The 22,057-nt window shown below is 46.5% G+C and overlaps 1 protein-coding gene across 1 annotated transcript; it reads right to left on the bottom strand.

The window, feature by feature from the left end:
- Nucleotides 1–19,399: 19,399 nt before the first annotated feature.
- Nucleotides 19,400–21,233, bottom strand: LOC107403167 (uncharacterized). Its single transcript, NM_001321447.1, is given in 4 exon segments — nucleotides 19,400–19,862; nucleotides 19,864–20,437; nucleotides 20,440–20,584; nucleotides 20,688–21,233. Coding segments are annotated over 4 exon segments (1,365 nt in total). The 5' UTR covers nucleotides 21,110–21,233; the 3' UTR covers nucleotides 19,400–19,638.
- Nucleotides 21,234–22,057: the final 824 nt, after the last annotated feature.

The raw sequence follows: 22,057 nt of genomic DNA on the forward strand, positions 1-22,057 counted from the left end.
ATAGAAATGTTAGTAGGAGAAATGCTGTTCATAATTTGCCTAGGAGAAATGTTGTTAATGTTCCTAAGAAAGTAAATGAACCTTCTACAATATATCATGCTTTAAATGCTTCTTTTGAATTTGTAGAAAGGATAGGAAGATAATTGCTAGAAAATTAGGGGCAAGATGCAAGGGAGACAAAACTTGCATTTGGGTCCCTAAGGATATTTGTGCTAACCTTGCAGGACCCAACATGAGTTGGGTACCTAAGACCCAAGCCTAAATTTGCCTTGCAGGTTTATGCATCCGGGGGTTCAAGCTGGATTATTGACAGCGGATGCACAAACCATATGACGGGGGAGAAGAAGATGTTCACCTCCTACGTCAAAAACAAAGATTCCCAAGATTCAATAATATTCGGTGATGGGAATCAAGGCAAGGTAAAAGGGTTAGGTAAAATTGCAATCTCAAATGAGCACTCTATCTCTAATGTGTTTTTAGTAGAGTCTCTTGGATATAATTTGCTATCGGTTAGTCAATTATGCAATATGGGATATAACTGTTTGTTTACAAATGTAGATGTGTCTGTCTTTAGAAGATGTGATGGTTCACTAGCTTTTAAGGGTGTACTAGACGACAAGCTTTACCTAGTTGATTTTGCAAAAGAAGAAGCCGGTCTAGATGCATGCTTAATGGCTAAGACTTGCATGGGCTGGCTGTGGCATCGCCGCTTAGCACATGTGGGGATGAAGAACCTCCACAAGCTTCTAAAGGGAGAACATGTGATAGGTCTAACTAATGTTCATTTCGAAAAAGATAGACCTTGTGCAGCTTGTCAAGCAGGGAAACAAGTGGGAGGCTCACATCACACCAAAAATGTGATGACAACATCAAGACCCCTGGAGCTGCTACATATGGACCTCTTCGGACCCGTCGCCTATCTGAGCATAGGAGGAAGTAAGTATGGTTTAGTTATTGTTGATGACTTTTCCCGCTTCACTTGGGTGTTCTTTTTGCAGGATAAGTCTGAAACCCAAGGGACCCTCAAGCGCTTCCTAAGGAGAGCTCAAAATGAGTTTGAGCTCAAGGTGAAGAAGATAAGGAGCGACAACGGGTCCGAGTTCAAGAACTTTCAAGTGGAGGAGTTCCTTGAGGAGGAAGGGATCAAGCACGAGTTCTCCGCCCCCTACACACCACAGCAAAATGGTGTGGTAGAGAGGAAGAACAGGACGCTAATCGATATGGCAAGGACGATGCTTGGAGAATTCAAGACCCCCGAGTGCTTTTGGTCGGAAGCCGTGAACACGGCTTGCCACGCCATCAACAGGGTCTACCTTCATCGCCTCCTCAAGAAGACTTCGTATGAGCTACTAACCGGTAACAAACCCAATGTATCTTACTTTCGTGTATTTGGGAGCAAGTGCTACATTCTAGTGAAGAAGGGTAGAAATTCTAAATTTGCTCCCAAAGCTGTAGAAGGGTTTTTGTTAGGTTATGACTCAAATACAAAGGCGTATAGAGTCTTCAACAAATCATCGGGTTTGGTTGAAGTCTCTAGCGACGTTGTATTTGATGAGACTAATGGCTCTCCAAGAGAGCAAGTTGTTGATTGTGATGATGTAGATGAAGAAGATGTTCCGACGGCCGCTATACGAACCATGGCGATTGGAGAAGTACGGCCACAGGAACAAGATGAACGAGATCAACCTTCTTCCTCAACAACGGTGCATCCCCCACCTCAAGATGATGAACAGGTTCATCAAAAGGAGGCGTGTGATCAAGGGGGAGCACAAGATGTTCACGTGATGGAGGAAGAAGCGCAACCGGCACCTCCAACCCAAGTTCGAGCGATGATTCAAAGGGATCATCCCGTCGACCAAATTCTGGGTGACATTAGCAAGGGAGTAACTACTCGATCTCGATTAGTTAATTTTTGTGAGCATTACTCCTTTGTCTCTTCTATTGAGCCTTTCAGGGTAGAGGAGGCCTTGCTAGATCCGGATTGGGTATTGGCCATGCAGGAGGAGCTCAACAACTTCAAGAGGAATGAAGTTTGGACACTGGTGCCTCGTCCTAAGCAAAATGTTGTGGGAACCAAGTGGGTGTTCCGCAACAAACAAGACGAGCACGGAGTGGTGACGAGGAACAAGGCTCGACTTGTGGCAAAAGGTTATGCCCAAGTCGCAGGTTTGGACTTTGAGGAGACTTTTGCTCCTGTGGCTAGGCTAGAGTCCATTCGTATTTTGCTAGCATATGCCGCTCACCATTCTTTCAGGTTGTACCAAATGGATGTGAAGAGCGCTTTCCTCAACGGGCCGATCAAGGAGGAGGTGTACGTGGAGCAACCCCCTGGCTTTGAGGATGAACGGTACCCCGACCATGTGTGTAAGCTCTCTAAGGCGCTCTATGGACTTAAGCAAGCCCCAAGAGCATGGTATGAATGCCTTAGAGACTTTTTAATTACTAATGCTTTCAAGGTTGGGAAAGCCGATCCAACTCTTTTCACTAAGACTTGCGATGGTGATCTTTTTGTGTGCCAAATTTATGTCGATGACATAATATTTGGTTCTACTAACCAAAAGTCTTGTGAAGAGTTTAGCAGGGTGATGACGCAGAAATTCGAGATGTCAATGATGGGCGAGTTGAACTACTTCCTTGGGTTCCAAGTGAAGCAACTCAAGGACGGCACCTTCATCTCCCAAACAAAGTACACGCAAGACTTGCTAAAGCGGTTTGGGATGAAGGACACCAAGCCCGCAAAGACTCCGATGGGAACCGACGGACACACCGACCTCAACAAAGGAGGTAAGTCCGTTGATCAAAAAGCATACCGGTCAATGATAGGGTCTTTACTTTATTTATGTGCTAGTAGACCGGATATTATGCTTAGCGTATGCATGTGTGCTAGATTTCAATCCGATCCTAAGGAGTGTCACTTAGTGGCAGTGAAGCGAATTCTTAGATATTTAGTCGCTACGCCTTGCTTCGGGATCTGGTATCCTAAGGGGTCTAACTTTGACTTAATTGGATACTCAGATTCCGACTATGCTGGATGTAAGGTCGATAGGAAGAGTACATCAGGGACGTGCCAATTCTTAGGAAGGTCCCTGGTGTCATGGAATTCTAAGAAACAAACCTCTGTTGCCCTATCCACCGCTGAGGCCGAGTATGTTGCCGCAGGACAGTGTTGCGCACAACTACTTTGGATGAGGCAAACCCTCAGGGACTTTGGCTACAATCTGAGCAAAGTCCCACTCCTATGTGATAATGAGAGTGCTATCCGCATGGCGGAAAATCCTGTTGAGCACAGCCGCACAAAGCACATAGACATCCGACATCACTTTTTGAGAGACCACCAGCAAAAGGGAGATATCGAAGTGTTTCATGTTAGCACCGAGAACCAGCTAGCCGATATCTTTACCAAGCCTCTAGATGAGAAGACCTTTTGCAGGCTGCGTAGTGAGCTAAATGTCTTAGATTCGCGGAACTTGGATTAAATTGTAGCATACATGTGTTTATGCCTTCGATCATGTTCCTTATGCATTTTGTTGCTCAGTTATGGTGCTCAAGTTGTACAAACACTCCCTGGACCTCACAAGTCCGTTGCAAAGTGATGCACATGTTTAGGGGGAGATGTGTTACAACTTGACCCTTTGAGACTAACCATGTGCTTGAGTTTGATGCTTTAGTCTCAAAGAAGGAGTGAAAGGGAACAGGTGGACTTGGACCATGAAAGACTTCCACTGCACTCCGATGAGAGGGTAACTTATTCCAAGTTCATCTCATGTACTCTTATTGCCTTTGTATTCTTATTGAAGATTTTGGTGAGGCAATGGGGTTAAAGGGCCAAGATTGATCCCGTTTTGGTGCTTGATGCCAAAGGGGGAGAAAATAAAGGCCAAAGCAATAGATGGATCAGCTACCACTTGAGAAATTTTGAAAATAGTAAAATAGAGCTTTCTGTTTTATCAAAACTCTTTTATTGTCTCTCTTATCAAAAGTTGGCTTCTTGTGGGGAGAAGTGTTGATTATGGGAAATAGGGGGAGTTTTTGAAATCTTTGATCAATCTCTTTAGGAATGACTCTCTTTATGCTTCAACATGTGTGTTTGACTTAGACATAGAGATTTGAGTTTGATTTGCAAAAACAAACCAAGTGGTGGCAAAGGATGATCCATATATGCCAAAATTGAATCAAAATAAATTTGAGTTTTATTTGGAGTGATATTGCACTTGTTCTAGTTGCTTAATGTTGTGTTGGCATAAATCACCAAAAAGGGGGAGATTGAAAGGGAAATGTGCCTTGGGCCATTTCTAAGTATTTTGGTGATTGAGTGCCAACACAAGTGCTTAAATGTGAATTTATGCTCATGGATGGACAAAGTGCAAATCAAGAGTAAAGGTATGTTTCTAAGCCTTAGTACATTGGTTTTATGTACTAATATACTTGTCTAAGTGTTAGAAACAGAAAGAAGAAGAAAAGAAAAGAGATGAAAAAGGCTTGGCTGGGTACAGCCAAGACACTGCTCGGTCTGGCACACCGGACTGTCCGGTGGTGCACCGGACAGTGTCCGGTGCGCCAGGCTGACTCGGCGCGAAGTGGCCGCTCTCGGGAATTCGCCGACGGCGTACAGCTAAAATTCACCGGACTGTCCGGTGTGCACCGGACTGTCCGGTGAGCCAACGGTCGGCCGGGCCAACGGTCGGCCGCGCGATCTGCGCGGGACACGTGGCCGAGCCAACGGCTAGAAGGGGGCACCGGACTGTCCGGTGTGCACCGAACATGTCCGGTGCGCCAACGGCTCTCTGGCGGCCAACGGTCGGCTGCGCCATTTTAGGAAGGAAATCGGGCACCGGACAGTGTCCGGTGTGCACCAGACTGTCCGGTGCACCCGACGACAGAAGGCAAGGTTGGCCTTCCAGATTTGCTCTCAACGGCTCCTAGCTGCCTTGGGACTATAAAAGGGACCCCTAGGCGCATGGAGGAGCACACCAAGCAACTTTAGAGCATTCTTGATCATCCACACTCAATCCTTGCGCATTCGTTTGTCATTCTCAGTGATTCGAGCTCCGTTCTAGTGAGAACTTTGAGATAGTCTTTAGAGCTCGATTCTTGGCCGTGTGTGTGTGCACATTTTGGCTGTGGATTTGTGTGTGTTGCTTCCCTCCCTTACTCCGTATTTCTTTGTGACTCAAGTGTAAGGGCGAGAGGCTCCAAGTTGTGGAGATTCCTTGCAAACGGGATATTGAAAGGCAAAGCAAAACACCGTGGTATTCAAGTTGGTCTTTGGACCGCTTGAGATGGGTTGATTGCAACCCTCGTCCGTTGGGACGCCACAACGTGGAGTAGGCAAGCGTTGGTCTTGGCCGAACCACGGGATAAACCACTGTGTCATCTCTGTGTTTGATCTCTTGTGGTATTGTGTTTTGTTGAGACTCCTCTCTAGCCACTTGGCGATTATTGTGCTAACACTTAACAAGTTTTTGTGGCTATAAGTTTAAGTTTCACAGGATCACCTATTCACCCCCCTCTAGGTGCTCTCAGTACGCTGCTGAAATGGTTTGGCCAAAGCAGGCCAAATCTTTGGCTTGTGCTTCCTTACAGCCGGTTCAAACGAAACGGCAAGAGGAGGTAAAGTTTACATTTAATGTTGGTAAATGTGATAAAATATTTGATGAGTTACTTAAAAATGGCAATATTAAAATAAATGACACTGTTCCATCCGCCGACGAGCTAAAACGTCGTGCGTACTGCAAGTGGCATAACTCATTTTCTCATGCCACTAATGATTGTAATGTATTTCGGCGACAGATCCAATCGGCCATTAACGAAGGACGATTGAAATTTCAGGAAATGCAGGTGGATACAGAGCCCTTTCCGATGAACATGATTGACTTCGAGGGCAAGAAAGTCCTAGTTCGGCCAAATACAGCCGATAAAGGCAAAGGCAAGGAAACAATCATCGGCAATGCTAAAAAGGCCGATGGGGATTGTAAAGTTTCTTGCAGGAAAGTGGTGGCCGAGAAGACTCCCGATGGAGGGGAGACCCTGAAGGTGACCATCATAGCCTCTAGCACTGGGGGGCAAGCGCAGACAGGGAGACAGTTGCGGGAACCCGTGCTGTGCATCACGGACAGTCCGCCGTCCCGACACGGACGGTCCGACACTTCTCCGGACGGTCCGGAGGACTCTAGCGGACGGTCCGGCCATGCTCAGGACTCGCAGCGACCACGTACCTTCAAACCACGACGACCAGAGATAGGTACGTGGAAAACAAATACATTTAAAGCAGCCGGTCGGCTGATCAAGCCTGGCCCGACTTTCGATCAATTGTTGTCTAAATATGTGAAAAAGAAGGCCGGCCCCAGTGACCGGCCACCGAAGCGACCCCGCTCACCCATTCATGAGCAACGTCAGGTCAGGCCGATTGGACCACCTCACCAATCGGAAGAAATGAAAGGTCCTATTGTACAATTGAGACCTAACATGCCGACATGGACCCCTCCACCTCCTTATCCATCTATGCCATATCCATACACATACTTACCTCCACCATATGTCCCAAATCAAATGTGGGGCATGCCACCATATCCATTTGGAATGCCACAGTACCCCGCCTGGGGGGCACCCCAAACATCCGTTTTTGATAGGTTGGCGCCGCCAGTGCAAGACCGATTGAGCGCTGCTGAATCCGGTCACCAGGCACAGGCCCAACAAGATTGCCGGACTACTCGGCCTCCTAGGCCGACCAATCCGGCAGGGGGGCATATGCCTATAGCAACTCAAAGAACAACAAAAAAGGACATCATCAAAATAGGCACCGCAGATGTTGTCATACGGGGAGACAATAAAGGGCCGATGATTTTCGGCGAATCGGCCAACACAACCGAAAAGGATACGACTACCATCAAAACAGCCGATCCAAAATACTCCATGCCTCGATGGTGCCCAGCGGGATTGACACGATCCCAAAAGAGAAAATTACAGCGCCTAAGAGCAAAGGAGAGCCAGGAGAAGGAGGTGGAAAAGACATTTAATGACACACATCCACTATACCCGCCACCGCAAAAGAAATGGAGACCGAAGGCCGTTGAGAAAAAACAAACGGCCATAGAAATAGAAAGTCAACCTGCACCAGGCGCGGACCGTCCGGCCCCCGCGTACGGACCGTCCGCTGTTCACCAGGAAGCCTCTGGACAACCTGCACCAGGCGCGGACCGTCCGGTCCCCGCGTGCGGACCGTCCGCCGTTCACCAGGAGGCCTCCAACGACACGACAACATCAATGGAAGAGGACGACTTGCTGGGAGAAGACCTGGTCGACTACGAGGCTTCTCCAGAACGCCCAGGTATGGATGTAAATATTATTACATTTTCTGCCGATTGTACTATCATCGATGACGATGAACCTGTTGTTGCCCAGTTTGATTTTGGTCCTAAAGAAGCCGCCTTTACTAAACCAAAGGAATCGGTGAATCATTTAAAGCCGCTCTTCGTGCGCGGTCACATTGATGGGATACCGATTGCTAAGATGTTGGTAGACGGAGGGGCGGCTGTAAATCTAATGCCTTATTCATTGTACAGAAAATTAGGTAAACAAGATGACGAACTTGTCAAGACCAACATGACCCTCAGCGGTGTTGGAACTGATAGTTCGATCAAAGCCAGGGGAGTCACGTCCGTTGAATTAACCATCGGGACTAAGACCCTTGCTGTTACATTCTTTGTCGCTGATGTAGAAGGAAATTACAGTTTAATCCTAGACAGAGATTGGATTCACATCAATCAATGTATACCTTCTACATTACATCAAATGCTAATACAATGGGTAGGCGATGACATAGAACAAGTACATGCTGATGTATCGGCCTGCATCTAGGGGTGGTAATGGGCCATTTAATTTAGCCTAGCAAATTTAAGGATCGAGTCAAGTTAGGGCCGGATCATAAAACAATACAATTTTGAACTAACAAAATTAAGGGCTTTGTTGATTTGTGAAGCAAGTATTAGGGCCATGATCCATTACCACCTCTACCTGCATCGCTGTGGCCGATGCCCCTGTACTCTGGACTTATGAGACTGCTACATGTCTCATAGGAGTAGATTTTTCTGATTATCAATTCATAAGTATAGATAAGAAAGGTTTCATTCCTGTAATGCTAGAGCCGATGGAGAATCGGCTAAATCCTAAATAAAGTTTAAATGATGAATACACACAAAGTTCATGAGTCTCTGATCACGGACAGTTCGACTTCCAAGGCCGGATGGTCTGGTCTTTCACAAAAGGGTTCGGACTTTAAGACCGAACATGTATCACAGCAAAAGGACAGTATTACGGATGATCCGGTCCCCGAGACCGGAAAGTCCACCGTCACACAAAGACCTTCTAATTCCTTTGTGGGGAACATGATAGAGGAATTCAGAGATCTTGATAAACTAGGACAGGGATTTACATCGGCCGATCCTTTGGAGGATATTGACATAAGGGATGGTAAAACTCCAAGGCCGACTTTTGTAAACAAGACCCTGGAGATCGATTCTAGAGATGAGATGATCGGTCTATTGAAGGAATATTCAGATTGCTTTGCTTGGAATTACACTGAGATGCCTGGATTAAGCCGAGAGATCGTAGAGCATCGGCTGCCTATTAAATCTGGTTTCAGACCTTTCAAGCAAAGAGCTAGAACATTTCGTCCAGATCTTCTCCCACGCATCAAGGACGAAATCCACCGGCTGCTAGAAGTTGATTTTATCAGACCTTGCAGATACGCAGAGTGGGTCTCCAATATTGTGCCGGTGGAGAAGAAGGAGTCAGGTAAACTTAGAGTATGCATTGATTTTCGCAATTTAAATAGAGCAACTCCTAAAGACGAATATCCCATGCCCATAGCTGACACATTAATCAATAATGCATCAGGAAATAGAATTATTAGCTTCCTTGATGGTAATGCCGGATATAATCAGATTTTCATGGCCGAAGAAGATGCGTCTAAAACGGCCTTTATATGTCTAGGCTTCATTAGTTTATTTGAGTGGGTTGTCATGACATTTGGTCTGAAAAATGCTGGTGCCACTTATCAGAGGGCTATGAATTTGATCTTCCATGAATTGTTAGGAAACACTGTGGAAGTTTACATTGATGATATTGTAGTCAAATCAGCTGAGTTTAGTTCTCATATAGCTGATTTGCGCAAAGCCTTTGATAAAATGCGTCAGTATGGTTTGAAAATGAACCCACGTAAATGTGCTTTTGGAGTGTCGGCTGGTAAGTTTTTAGGATTTGTCATACATGAACATGGTATAGAGATAGACCCTGACCGAATCAAGTCTATTCGGAATGTGGGGCCTTCGACCTGTAAGGTCGAGGTACAGAGGTTCCTCGGCAAGGTGAATTATTTACGAAGGTTTATTTCTAACCTAGCCGGGAAGATTGATGCGTTTACCCCTATTCTTCGGCTTAAGAATGATGCCGAATTCACTTGGGGGCGGAACAGCAAGAAGCATTTGATCTCATCAAAAAATACTTATCTTCGGCTCCCGTATTAAAAGCACCACAAGCAGGAGTGCCATTTCGATTATACATTGCAGCTGAGGATAAGGTCATTGGGGCTGTTCTGACACAAGAAACTGAGGGGAAGGAGCATGTGGTGACATATCTAAGCCGAAGGTTGGTGGATGCTGAAGCTGAAACAAGGTACACTTTTATTGAAAAGTTATGTTTATGCTTGTTTTATGCCTGCACCAAATGTAGATGTTATTTACTGTCTAGTCATTGCACTGTTTCTAGTCAAGCCGATGTGATCAAATACATGTTGCATAACCCAATTATGAGTGGTAGAATTGGTAAGTGGGCTTATGCACTAATAGAATATGACTTGGCCTATGAACCATTGAAATCTATGAAAGGCCAAGTCGTAGCGGATTTCATTGTAGAACATCGGGTTAATGATATTCATGAGCTAGACATGTCATACCTCACTATTACTCCTTGGACTTTATATTTTGATGGATCGGTTTGCAATGAAGGGCAATGAATTGGCATTGTACTTGTTTCACCAAGTAATGTCTCCTTTGACTTCTCTAGCCGATTGAAAACTTATTGCACTAATAATCAAGCTGAATATGAGGCCCTCCTATTCGGTTTAGAACTTTTAAATGGTATGGGAGTAAAACATGTGATGGTATTTGGTGATTCTCAGCTGGTTGTCCAACAAGTGTTAGAAGAATATCAATGTTTTGATGGTACTCTAAATAGTTACATTGAGAAATGTTGGAGCATAATCCATTCTTTTGACGAATTCAGTATTCGGCATATCTCTAGAGTTAAGAATCATAGAGCTAATGATTTGGCACAAGATGCATCAGGTTATCGGATAAAGAGAGGGAAGTTTCACAAAACTGAAAATCTGATAACCAGTGCAAAGCCAAATTCCCAGGTCGCGGACCGTCCGCGTGATGACGCCGGACCGTCCGGGGTTACCAGAAATGTTCTTTTCATTAATTCGGCTGACAATGAAGCCGATGCAAGTGATTGGAGGACACCTATACTTAATTATTTACGAAATCCCAATATCAGGACAGATAAGAACATTCGGCGAACAGCTTTCAAGTATGTTTTGATGAGTGATGAACTTTACCGCCGAACAGTCAATGACATCCTGCTTAAGTGCTTGGGCCCAGATGACGCTATATTAGCCATGGCCGAAGTACATGAGGGAATTTGTGGTACTAATCAATCAGCTCCCAAGATGAAGTGGTTGTTGCGAAGGTCTGGTTTTTATTGGCCTAGTACGATAGCTGATTGTTTCAAGTACTACAAGGGTTGCCAAGTGTGTCAAAAATTCGGCGACCTACAGTTGGTCCCTGCAGCCGAATTACATCCTATCATCAAGCCTTGGCCGTTCAGAGGATGGGGATTAGACTTTATTGGAGAAATTCATCCTTCATCATCAAAGGGGCATCGGTTTGTGTTAGTTGCCACTGACTACTTCACCAAATGGACTGAAGTCGTTGCTCTAAAGAACATGACACACAAGGAGGTAATTGAGTTTATAACTGAGCATATCATTCATAGATTCGGCATTCCCCAGACCTTAACTACAGATCAAGGTATTTCTTTTATGTCAAAGGAGGTACGTGAATTTGCTGAATTATACAGAATTAAGCTGCTTAATTCATCTCCATATTATGCTCAGGCCAATGGTCAGGCCGAGTCTAGCAATAGGACATTGATTAATTTGATAAAAAAGAAAATATCTGATAATCCTAAACATTGGCATAAGATTTTGTCTGAGGCTTTATGGGCTCATAGAATATCTAAGCATAGGGCTACTAAAGTATCTCCTTTTGAGCTTGTCTATGGGCAGGAAGCAGTGTTGCCTGTGGAAATAAGTTTGAATGCTATCAGGTTCACCAGACAAAATGATCTAACTGTTACCGATTATTATGATTCAATGATGGATAATATTGATGAGGTGACTGACAAAAGGATGATAGCTTTGGGAGCAATAGAAAAGGACAAAATCATGGTAGCCAGGGCCTACAACAAGAAGGTCAAAGCAAAATCATTTCAAGTAGGGGACCTGGTGTGGAAGACCATTCTGCCTCTAAGGAATAAAGACCGGAAGTTCGGGAAATGGTCACCAAGCTGGGAAGGCCCTTATAAAGTAAAACAGGTGATGTCTGGCAACGCCTATTTGCTACAAACATTACAAGGCAAGGACTTGCCTAAGGCTTTGAATGAGCGTTTCCTCAAACAGTACCATCCTAGTATGTGGCAGGATGCCTAAGAGAACCGATGTAATCACATCGAGTTAGTTGATTTTGGTTTGCTCAGCTCCACCAAAAGGCAGGGGGGCATATGTTGAGCACCATATTGAGCGGCCGGACGGTCCGGCCCTGAGGCCGGACGGTCTGGTCCGGACAGTCCGCGCCTGTGGGCCGGACGGTCCGCGCATGCGCAGAGTAGTTTAGGGTTCCGAGTTTTGTGCTATGTTTGTTGGCTAGATTTGCAGAATTAACCCGGAATCCAGTCGTGTAAAGGGTCCAACCCCCCTCCTCTATATAAAGAGAGGTCTACGGCCGATTTGTAATCATCAATCGAATCAATACAACTTCTATTCGCATTTATTTCCAGTACAATTAGGAGTAGTTCTAGTCTAGTTCTAGTTTAGCCTCTCAATCCCCAAATTCTTCGCCTCTCTTCGACTCTACGCCGACTAGAGGAGTCTAGGTCAGCCGGCCCGAGTCTAGAAAACCCCTAGGATCTCTCCTCCCCGACGGGGTCCCTCCCGGGAGCGAGATCCAGGCGCCGCCGGTGATCTTCCGCCGCCCCTGCGCACGCGCGGACCGTCCGGCCCCAGGGCGCGGACCGTCCGGCCGTCAGGCAGGAAACCCTAGCCCCTGTGCCAGGTCGCGGACCGCCCGGCCCCAGGCCGCGGACCGTCCGCGCCTGACCAGAGAGCACCGCCGCCGGTTCTTCTTGAGTATTTGGCGCTCCAAAAAAGCGTCAACAACTATATTATCTCTATTAATTAGTAGATATTTGCCACATGAAAAAAGTGGAGAGAGCAAATAAGGTAAAAATAATATTTTAGTCCCTTTTAGTATACCTTTTGGTAACTAAAGAGCTAAAGTTTAGCTAATCCACTTTAGTCACCATGTTTGTTTTTTTAGGGACTAAAAGTGACTAAATTTAGCCACTAAACTTTAGTCATCTCAGATCAAACGGGGCCTTATTCGCTGCTTCACTGGCCGTAAATTCGCAATCTTGATCTGGGGAATGAATTAACAAACTCCAATTTTTGGTTCTCTGGTTCCTTCAGGGGGTCGGGTCTGCACGCCATCTGCTCGGCATATGAAATCTGCTGAGCCGTCAACACCACTTGGAGTAACTTATTCGATGAGTTCATGATTTATTGATTTATTGCAGCCAGAAATCACGCAGCTGAGTTTAGTGCTCGTATCCCTGGTGGGCTTTCTTTGTGTTTTATGTTATGTGTGTATGCTTTCTAGCATATTGTTAGCACGTTTATAAGTTGTTTTATTTCCTGATTTGTGAATAGTGAATTGGTTATGGTGGGCACCGTCAGAGTAAGCCCATTCATTCTTTGAGTCAAATAGTAATTGATGGTTTGATTTGAACACTATTGCAATTGGCATAATTTCGAGCTTATGAAACATTGAAACCTACGAATTGTAACCGTTGTTACAGTGGCTGTGTTATAGGTAGCAGGAAAACTTTGTGTGCTGCCATCCTTAGATTGTGGATAGCTTTGCACATTATGTGGATTCACTCCCACATGGCCACACATCCCAGTTGAATTCCATCCCTCATTTGCAGAATCGTTTTGCTTAGGCCTTGTTCGGTTATTTCAATTCCATATGGATTGGTGTGTATTGGGATGGATTGTGATGGATTTTGACTTGCTATGGATTTAAATCGAATCAATACCACCCAATCCACATGGATTAACGGCGAAACGAACACTACAAGGGTTTTCAAAATTAACATGTTTGTTCATGCTCCGAAGCACCTAATAGTTTGAAGACAATATGGGTATTTGGTGTGTGAATATTTTTTTCCAACTTTAACCCTTTAGTCCTGAAGTGATGGAATTATATTGTTTGAAATTAAATTGGAACACGTTGTGATATTTAGAGGAACTGAGGCAAAGGTTTGGCAACTCGGTGATATTCTTCCTTATATTCTATATTTTTCTTTGATTATATTACTTGGTATGGTCAGCAGCTGGAGATTTGGCCTTGAAGGCCCATTTTTTGTAAATCCTTTAAGCTTGTTCTGTATTCTACCTCAGGTGGTGCATTACTGTTATTGTCTTCTACAACTGTAAATCGTGATGATGTGTAGTTAAGTAAGCTTGTGTTGACTAACTAAATTATTGCACTATAAGAAAAAAAACTAAAGTATAAAAAGTACATTATGCAAGTTTTCAATTATTCTTGATGTGCGCTACAATTTAGGAAATTGCAGCTACCTAATGCATATACCCCTTCAGCGCAATCATTTTCAAATATTAGAGTGATATTTGGTAGTACCATCAAGCACACTGGATATCTAAATCATTGGAGCAATAGACAACCTAAATTGATCTTGTTAAAATAATCCTCTCATCGGCAAAGATGGGGTTTAGGGTTTTTCCCAACGAGCAAGGTTGAGTTCTTTTATCTTAAAAGCATTGACTAGGGGGATCATGTCCTCAGCTGGTCGAGTTTTTTTTCTCTAAATATGGTGCTGGTAATATGGCCAGTCATTATAGTCCTATTATTGCTTGTGTATATCATCTTTTTTGTACACCACATAATTTGTTATATGCAGAGACAAGGTTTGTCACGCAGACTGTCACACATAAATTCTCTTAGAGCTAGTTTGGGAACACCGTTTCCCAAAGAAAAAAGAACTAATTTTTTTTGGGAAAAATATTTAGGAAAATAAGGTTTCCAAACTAGCTCTTACATGTATTTCAGAATCGGTGCAGTGTAGGGAAATGATGGGCGTCGTTGAAGGCCGCTTGACATAATCCGAATCATTCCAGAACTCATAAGGGACTATTTTAAAAGCCGACCGAGGCGAGCTCCTTTTGGTGGCATCTCGCTGCTTGGCAGCTTTTACGTTGCACAGACAATCTAGCTCTCTTTCGGTACCTTGGGGGTGAATGATGTTTTAGCAGCAGTTGTTTGCGTCCTGCTGACAGAGTATGTGACAGAGTTCTATTACACAGCCGGCCTAAGGTTACCTTCCCCATTGCTCTCCTCAACAATTTCAAGATGGGTTTCATCGTATGGCCTGTTTACGCCTTCCAGCATGGCTAGCTAAGCTGCACTGTTGTTCTGCTTGGCTGCTTCTTTGCACGCACTTGATCACCACAAACATGACTATATAACATATGACATTCTTGTATATATGTGAAGATTGAATCCAGTTTACTTAGCCTTTTAGTTTTACATGGAATTCATCTCTGCTGCGCAATTTTGCAAACTTAGTCCAAGCGCTAATTCCGAACTGAGCGGCAGTAAAGTTGCTATTGGGTTGCAGTCTGCTGTTACTGTTGTCAAATTTATAAAGAGCCCTTCAGAAACATTAGTGTGTCTTGATTGCTAGCAGCAATGTTGGATTAAAACGTGTTTGCCTGTTTGGTCTGTGCACAACTTTAGGTGGTTTCTTGGCACCGTGCTGTGCCTGTGTTTCTGATTATTTTGGGTGTTTCTCCGAATCTCTAATAGCTGGCTGTGTGCTGATGATATATAGAGTCCAAATAGAATGGAAGAACTACAGGGCCCAAGTACGCTGAACTGTTGTCTGAACTGGCATTTGGGAAAGGATGTCATTTTATGTTTGAAAGTTGCACCAGTGGGCTATGATGGTCTGCTTTGAGACGCGATATGAATAGCCATGGTCTTCACGTGCTGGTTTGTATTTTTATCATATTTTTTTGGGGCGGGGTTGGGTTTCTCCTTCCACAAGATTGTTTTGAGCTCAAATTCTGCCATACGGTACTATCCATTCATATTGTGTGATACTTTTTTTATACACTTTTAAAGGCGCAACCATGTGTTGGTGTTGGTGAGAAGCTTTTCTTACACATGTGACTAACGTGAGCTCTTTCCTCCGCCTTTTATTTTCCTATTATGAAAAAGTGCATATAAAGCACCCGGCGAGTGTCAGCAATGGTTATGCAGTTACATGAAAACAAAAGCTTCCACCAAAACGAGGCAAATTATTATTTTTTTTAAAAATAAAATATGTTTCGCAGGTGGGAAGGGATCATCAGGAAAGATGGAAAACATGTTAGCTAGCGCAGCCTCCACTGAGCACAGGTTTCTATTCCGACGTCAGACAGGCTAAATGGAATGCGATGCTGCAAGCATGATGTCTCGCAGTCGCAGTCGAGTGCTCCGGTAAAGCACTGTAATAATCGCCCCTCTAGTTTGACCTTCTATATAGATATTGTTGAATATATCTCCAAGAAATCAATATGATTAATGAGAATGCTAATGTGTTTTTTGAATAAAATCCCATTAGCGGATATCTATATAAACTAAGGGTTGATGTGTTAGAGAAAAATACTTTATAGCCGTCATCACCACCTACTTTCTAGCCGAATCACCACCGCCTCTCTTTGAAGTGTTATTGTGAGTGCCTAACAAGATGTCTTTTTTTGCTGCATGCACGGTACTAGCACACTGACATCACAACTATTCATCCCCACACATATGGATAATGTGGAGACATTGTTGACGCTACAGTTTTGTTACCAAGTGGGGGTGATACCCTCCAACAAGGAATAATAATGAGTGAGACCTCACAAAAACATCGATGAGTCTTGTAACCCTTGCATTACCTTTTGTATTTACTTTTGAGCAGTTTACTTTAATAATTTATATTATTTACTGTGAAAATAATGATGCCATTCAACAGGACAATAAACCAAGATAGAGAAATTCACCGCGGGGGAGGCCAACATAATCAGAAGAAGCGAAAATTAATATCTCCGTCCTGCCAACTCGTAGGGTTTGACCTCCGTCGCATGGCCTTAATTGGTCGCCAAAGGAAAACGCACGGCGGCAGCTAGCGACCTGCGTAGCGTACATACACCATGCCTAGCCTTGCCCTGCAAGCAAGAAAAAGGAAGTCGTAAGGAAACTCCACAGGAGGCCACGTTGTTGTGTTTAGTTTTATGCTAAGACGACGACGACGTACCGATGCGCGCTTGACTATTCTTTAACTGCCAGATGCTGTGACGATTGACGGCTTAAGAAACCGTGGAGCTAGAGGAAGATATTAGCACCAGTCCACACGGCAGAAATGCCACATGATTCACATGATGGCAAAGTAGCCAGGTACTCGTACGGTCGTACCAGGAAATCGTCACCCAGTTGCCTTGTAGGGAAGGCAACGGCACAAGAGAAGGCGCGCCATCCCTTTTTCCAAGAATATCTAAAAAACAAAATTACCTACATATAATAGTACAGTTTTCAATCTTAATAACCTACAAATCATGATAATAAACGCCCTCCCCAATCGCGTCACAAGCGGACAAATCTCGTCCATGCATGTATTGGTTTCTTGGTTTCCAAGGTAGTTTTCTGTTTGGTAAAAAAAAAATTAAATAACACATATACTGCTTAAAAAATCATGAACAATTCATTTTGAATAACAAAAAAGAGAAGCGGAGCGCCGCTCTATCTACTCACGGCACACTCCGGCGTCTGTCGGACGCGTACCGGCGTACGTGCACGGGAGTGGCGTCACCGTTGCCTTTGGACGGTAGCAGGGCGCGCGGCATCCGAGTCTTCGAGTTCGAGGTACGTCAAGGAGCGGTGTACGCAGGCAGTAGCCGAGACGACCCCATCTGACGCCCGGGGGACGGCCGACGGCGACGAGACCTGGAGAATGATCCAGCCTAGATGCTCCGTTCCGAGTTGGCTACTGCTACGTTAAAAAAGTATTGGTATTGTACATACTCCGTAGGTACGTACACGCATGCATGCATGCCTGTCACACTTCAACCTTTCTAGCTAGTGCTCGATCTGTTGCTAAATGGTTTGTGCATTCCTACCAGAGCTGGAGCATTTTATTGTTGAAGCTCCTAATCAAGTTAACGATCCGTTTGCGCGTGGTTATACATTGTACTACTGTCGATATATCCATCCGTTTCGGTTGTACTGAAGCAAGGACGTAGTACGTACCTCAAGTACTGACTGGGAAGAACCGTCAACTGAAACTATTGCAGGCGCATGAGAGATGAGAGCGACGAGAGTTGAGAGCAACAGGTGACACAGGTCCCGGCGTGCACGCACCAGTCCCCTGGCATCGTATAGTAGGCGGCGTCCACGCAGAGGATTGCCACCTTTATTCCACAAATCCGTGGCAAGCAGGCAGGCAGGCCGGCCGTGCGCGCAGGGACGCCGAATCGGCCGGAGTGGAGTCACGGCATGGGATACGGCGGAGTCCGGGTAGGCGATAGAGGATATAAGACTGTCTCCAGCAACGTCCTCTATATACATCCTCTATATCCGTCCTTTACAGTCTTCTCTAAAAGATTCTACCCCCTATATTTATTTCCTCTTCAACAACGTCCTCTAAATCACGTCCTCTATATGTAAATACCTATATTAAAGACAATTTTATTTTTAAATTTTTGTACATACGTGTTTGTCATACTCTCAAATGTATTGTATATATTTTAGTTTTACTAAAACAGTTGTTTAAAGTATTCAAATAGATAGAGAACCGTTTAAAGGAACTCTATACATAGAGGATCCAGCAGCGTCCTCTAAATTTAGAGGACCGTTTAGAGGACGTTGTTGGAAGGGTAGAGGACGTCCTCATCCTCTAAATTTAGGGTACAGGAGCATTTAGAGCTCCTTGTTAGAGCTAGTTCGCCCGCACGCACTCCATGACGATCGACAGACACACGCGCAGGTCGTGAAGATGGGTGGTGGGGCACGGCAGGGCCCGCACGGCGCCACCAGCCCACCACCCCTGTGGCCTGTGGCTGTGGGGAATTAAGGAATAGTTGGTGACCTCGGCACGATGACATACCAGTGTGTTTGGATTGCAAGTTTGGTCGCTTCTGGAGCCATCCGAACCTATATCCGATCCTCCGTTGATATTTGGTTTGCATCATGGAAGAATGTCATCCATCATCACCATGTTTTGTTTGTAAGCTAATATACAGGATCACTTCATTCCATATGAAATCACCGGATGGACCGCTGCCGGATCAAGTCATGCGGAATCAGCCTATCTGTGAAACCAAACGCCCTGTACATATTCGATTCGATTCAAGGCCATCACGCCATTGTCATGGCATGCATGCACTACTGCTATCTGCTTCCGTGGTAATATTCCGGGCTAAAGCCTAGAGAGCAGGTGTCGCGACTCGCGGCGGTCTACAAGGGCATCGTCTTCTTGTTCTTGACACCGCCGCTGAAGGATCTGAATCACGGCACCTGGGCTGCTGTGGTTTGGGAGTGGCTGCGACTCCAGCTAGGTCTTCTTGCATTTGCATTGTTTGCAGCCAGAAGCCTGACAAACCGCGTGCTCGCCGATGAGCATTGATCAATCATCAGGGGCATCCAATTACTGCTCCAACAGGAGTTACAGTACCCGCGTATGTGCGGTTCAGTGCTTGCAGTAAATCCATTCCTAGCAACTTGCCAGGTTTTGGTCTGTACATGTACTCGACGCGCCTCTGCCAATGGGCACTGCCTGGTTTTGTAAATTTGAATGCCTCCAGTAGAAATGTAAACCAGAAATTACTGTAAACAGCTGTACTGCTTTAGGAATAGTAACATCCCGATCCTACAAATAAATTCCAAATGCCTTCTGTATACTAGTATAAAAATCCAACGAATTCGGCTGCACGCAAATAGTACGCTATAGAGGAAAGTATTTACGTTTGAGCACAACTGCGCTATCATTATTATTTATTATGATCAAGCAAAGTACACAGCAAAAAAAAACCTATATATTGGCTATACCCCATTGAGCGGGAGCACCTGCACCTCTTTAATTTATGTACTCCACCGGCCATTGCGCCGTACTCACTCCTAACCTCAGTTGCTAAATGCCATCATGTTCATACAGTACAAATCTAAAGAAAAAGAAAGAACAAATCTAAAGAAAATAAATAGCTCAGAAAAACACTGAGAAATCACCATCTTTGGAATGATCTCTCCTCCCGTCGCCGTCGCCGCCCACAGGGCCTCCGTCTGCCACAGGCGAAGCCTTCCCTCCCTCGCCCTCCTTGGACGCGAACACCTCGCGGACGACCTTCTCGACGTCGAGCGCCTCGTCGCCGTCCTCGTCCTGCGGCGGCGCCGGGATGAACGGCGGGCGCGCCACCTGCAGGATGCGTTCCCAGTCGACGCCGCCGAAGAAGGGGTGGGCCTTGACGCCGCGCGCGCCGATGCGCCTCTCGGGGTCCTTCTCCAGGAGGCGGGCGATGAGGTCGCGCAGCGGCGTCTGCTCGCCGACGAGCTCCGGCTGCTTGGCGAGGACGCGGTAGAAGGTCTCCTTGCGGTTCTGCCCCCGGAACGGCGTGCGGCCGTAGAGCATCTCGTAGAGCACCACGCCCAGGCCCCACCAGTCCACGGCGAAGTCGTGTCCGCGCCCGGCGATGATCTCCGGCGCCACGTAGTCCTCCGTCCCCACGAACGAGTTCGACTTCGCGGGAGTCCGCGCGCCGGCCGACGCCGCTGAGGAGGAGGCCGTGGTCGCCGTCGAGGACGAGGACGACGACGAGGCCGTCCGAGAGGTGGACAGCGGCGACGGCGAGTCCGCGGCAGGCTTCGCAGCGCTGCCGGTGGTGCGGAATGGGAAGCACAGGGCGGCGCCCGCCGGCTTCCTTGCTCTGCCGCGGATCGGGGACGGCGCGGCGACCGGAGGCGCCGGCTTGGGACTGGTGGCCGGCGCGTCCGGCTCCTGCGGCTGCGCCGGGAGCCGCGTGGAGAGGTCGAAGTCGACGAGCATGATGTGGCCGCTGTCCTGGATGAGGACGTTCTCCGGCTTGAGGTCCCGGTACACGACGCCGAGACTGTGCAGGTACTCGAGCGCCAGAACCAGCTCCGCCGCGTAGAACCTGCGATTGAAACAAAAAAAAAAACGACCAGGGCAGAGATTAGCCACCAAATTGTCAGGCAGCACCTGGTTCCGTTAGGCCGTTGATGAACCGTTGGATGTACCGTATGACGGAGTCGGAGAACATCTTCTCGGTCTGCCGCCGCCGCAGCGAGTTGAGGTCCCCGCCGCCGCAGCGGTCCATGGCGAAGCCGACGATCGCGTCGGTGGCGAGGATGCCGCGCAGGGAGGGGAGCAGCGGGTGGCGCAGCGCCAGGAGCACGTCCCGCTCGAACCAGATCCGGCGGTGGCCGTCCCCGTCCCCGCTGGCCGCCTTCTTGTGCCGCGCGGCCTCCCGCGAGACCGCCTTGAGCGCCATGGCCGCGGCCGCGGCGCCGCCCTCGCCCTCGCCGTCCAGTTCCCCGGGAGCGTGCACGACGTGAAACACGACGCCCTTGGCGCCGCGCCCGAGCACGGACACCACCTTGAGGTCCTCCAGGCTCAGCTGCCGCGGCGGTGGCGGCGCCGGCGCCGCGACGGCCGCCATTGCGCGAAAGAGCTGGGGCGGTGGATTGCAGTGAGGAACGGAGTGGGGTTTGGTGCGTGAGCGCAGCGGGGAGGGTGATGGGGCAGCGCGCCGGGGTGGGGATTTGGTTTGGTCGCGATTCGATTCGAGGATTCGGTGGAGAGCGGGGGATTTATGCGGGCCTCGGCGCCCTCGGTGCCTTGGGGACGAAGAAGCGCCGAGTGCCGAGCGCGGACCGCTCCACCTCTCTGGGCGGTGGGGGGGTGTTGCGGACTTGCGGCCTTGCGGGACGGTCTTGCGCGAAGCCGTGGCAGTTTTGAAACGTCCCGGCCCCGGGGCAGTATTTTATCCGGGTATATATGGCGTATCATGTCGTGTGCCGAGGTAGAAAAAAAGGGCAGGAAATGAGGGCGAAGTCGAGTTGGTCGGGTCTACGTCTGCCTGCGACTGCGGGTCGTTACGGCCCATAGTCCTCTGCTGCGGCCTGCGACGGTTTACTTTTTGTTTGATGAAGGAGATTTTGTTGGTCCGTAGGGCTTCTAGAAGGCGACACAATCCTTGCGTTTTCTTTATTATTTTACTGCAGTAAATGTATGCATTGCAACGTAATTTAATTGTAGCTGAATCTGAATCAAACTCTATACTATCAGACGTTTGTTGTTCTAATTTCTATGAACGTAGATCATAAATTTAGATCTTAGAACATTATGATGTACTAGTCATATGTCTGTGTATTGTTACGATTTTTATATATAACATAGAATAAATTTCGTTTTAATAAAACACAAAATATATGTTTTCTGTTGATTAGGTGGGTGTGAATGTGGAGCCAACAAGGCTCAAACACTCATTTATGCATAATTTCACCTTATTTTTTTACATAAACTCTTCTATTATAGTAGTAGAAAAGAGATTATAGAAGTGCGGGTTGATTCTATAGAAATGTAGGGTTTTTTTTAAAAAAAATGA

This window comes from Zea mays, chromosome 2 (genome assembly GCF_902167145.1).
Source record: "Zea mays cultivar B73 chromosome 2, Zm-B73-REFERENCE-NAM-5.0, whole genome shotgun sequence".
Classification (NCBI taxonomy): domain Eukaryota; kingdom Viridiplantae; phylum Streptophyta; class Magnoliopsida; order Poales; family Poaceae; genus Zea; species Zea mays.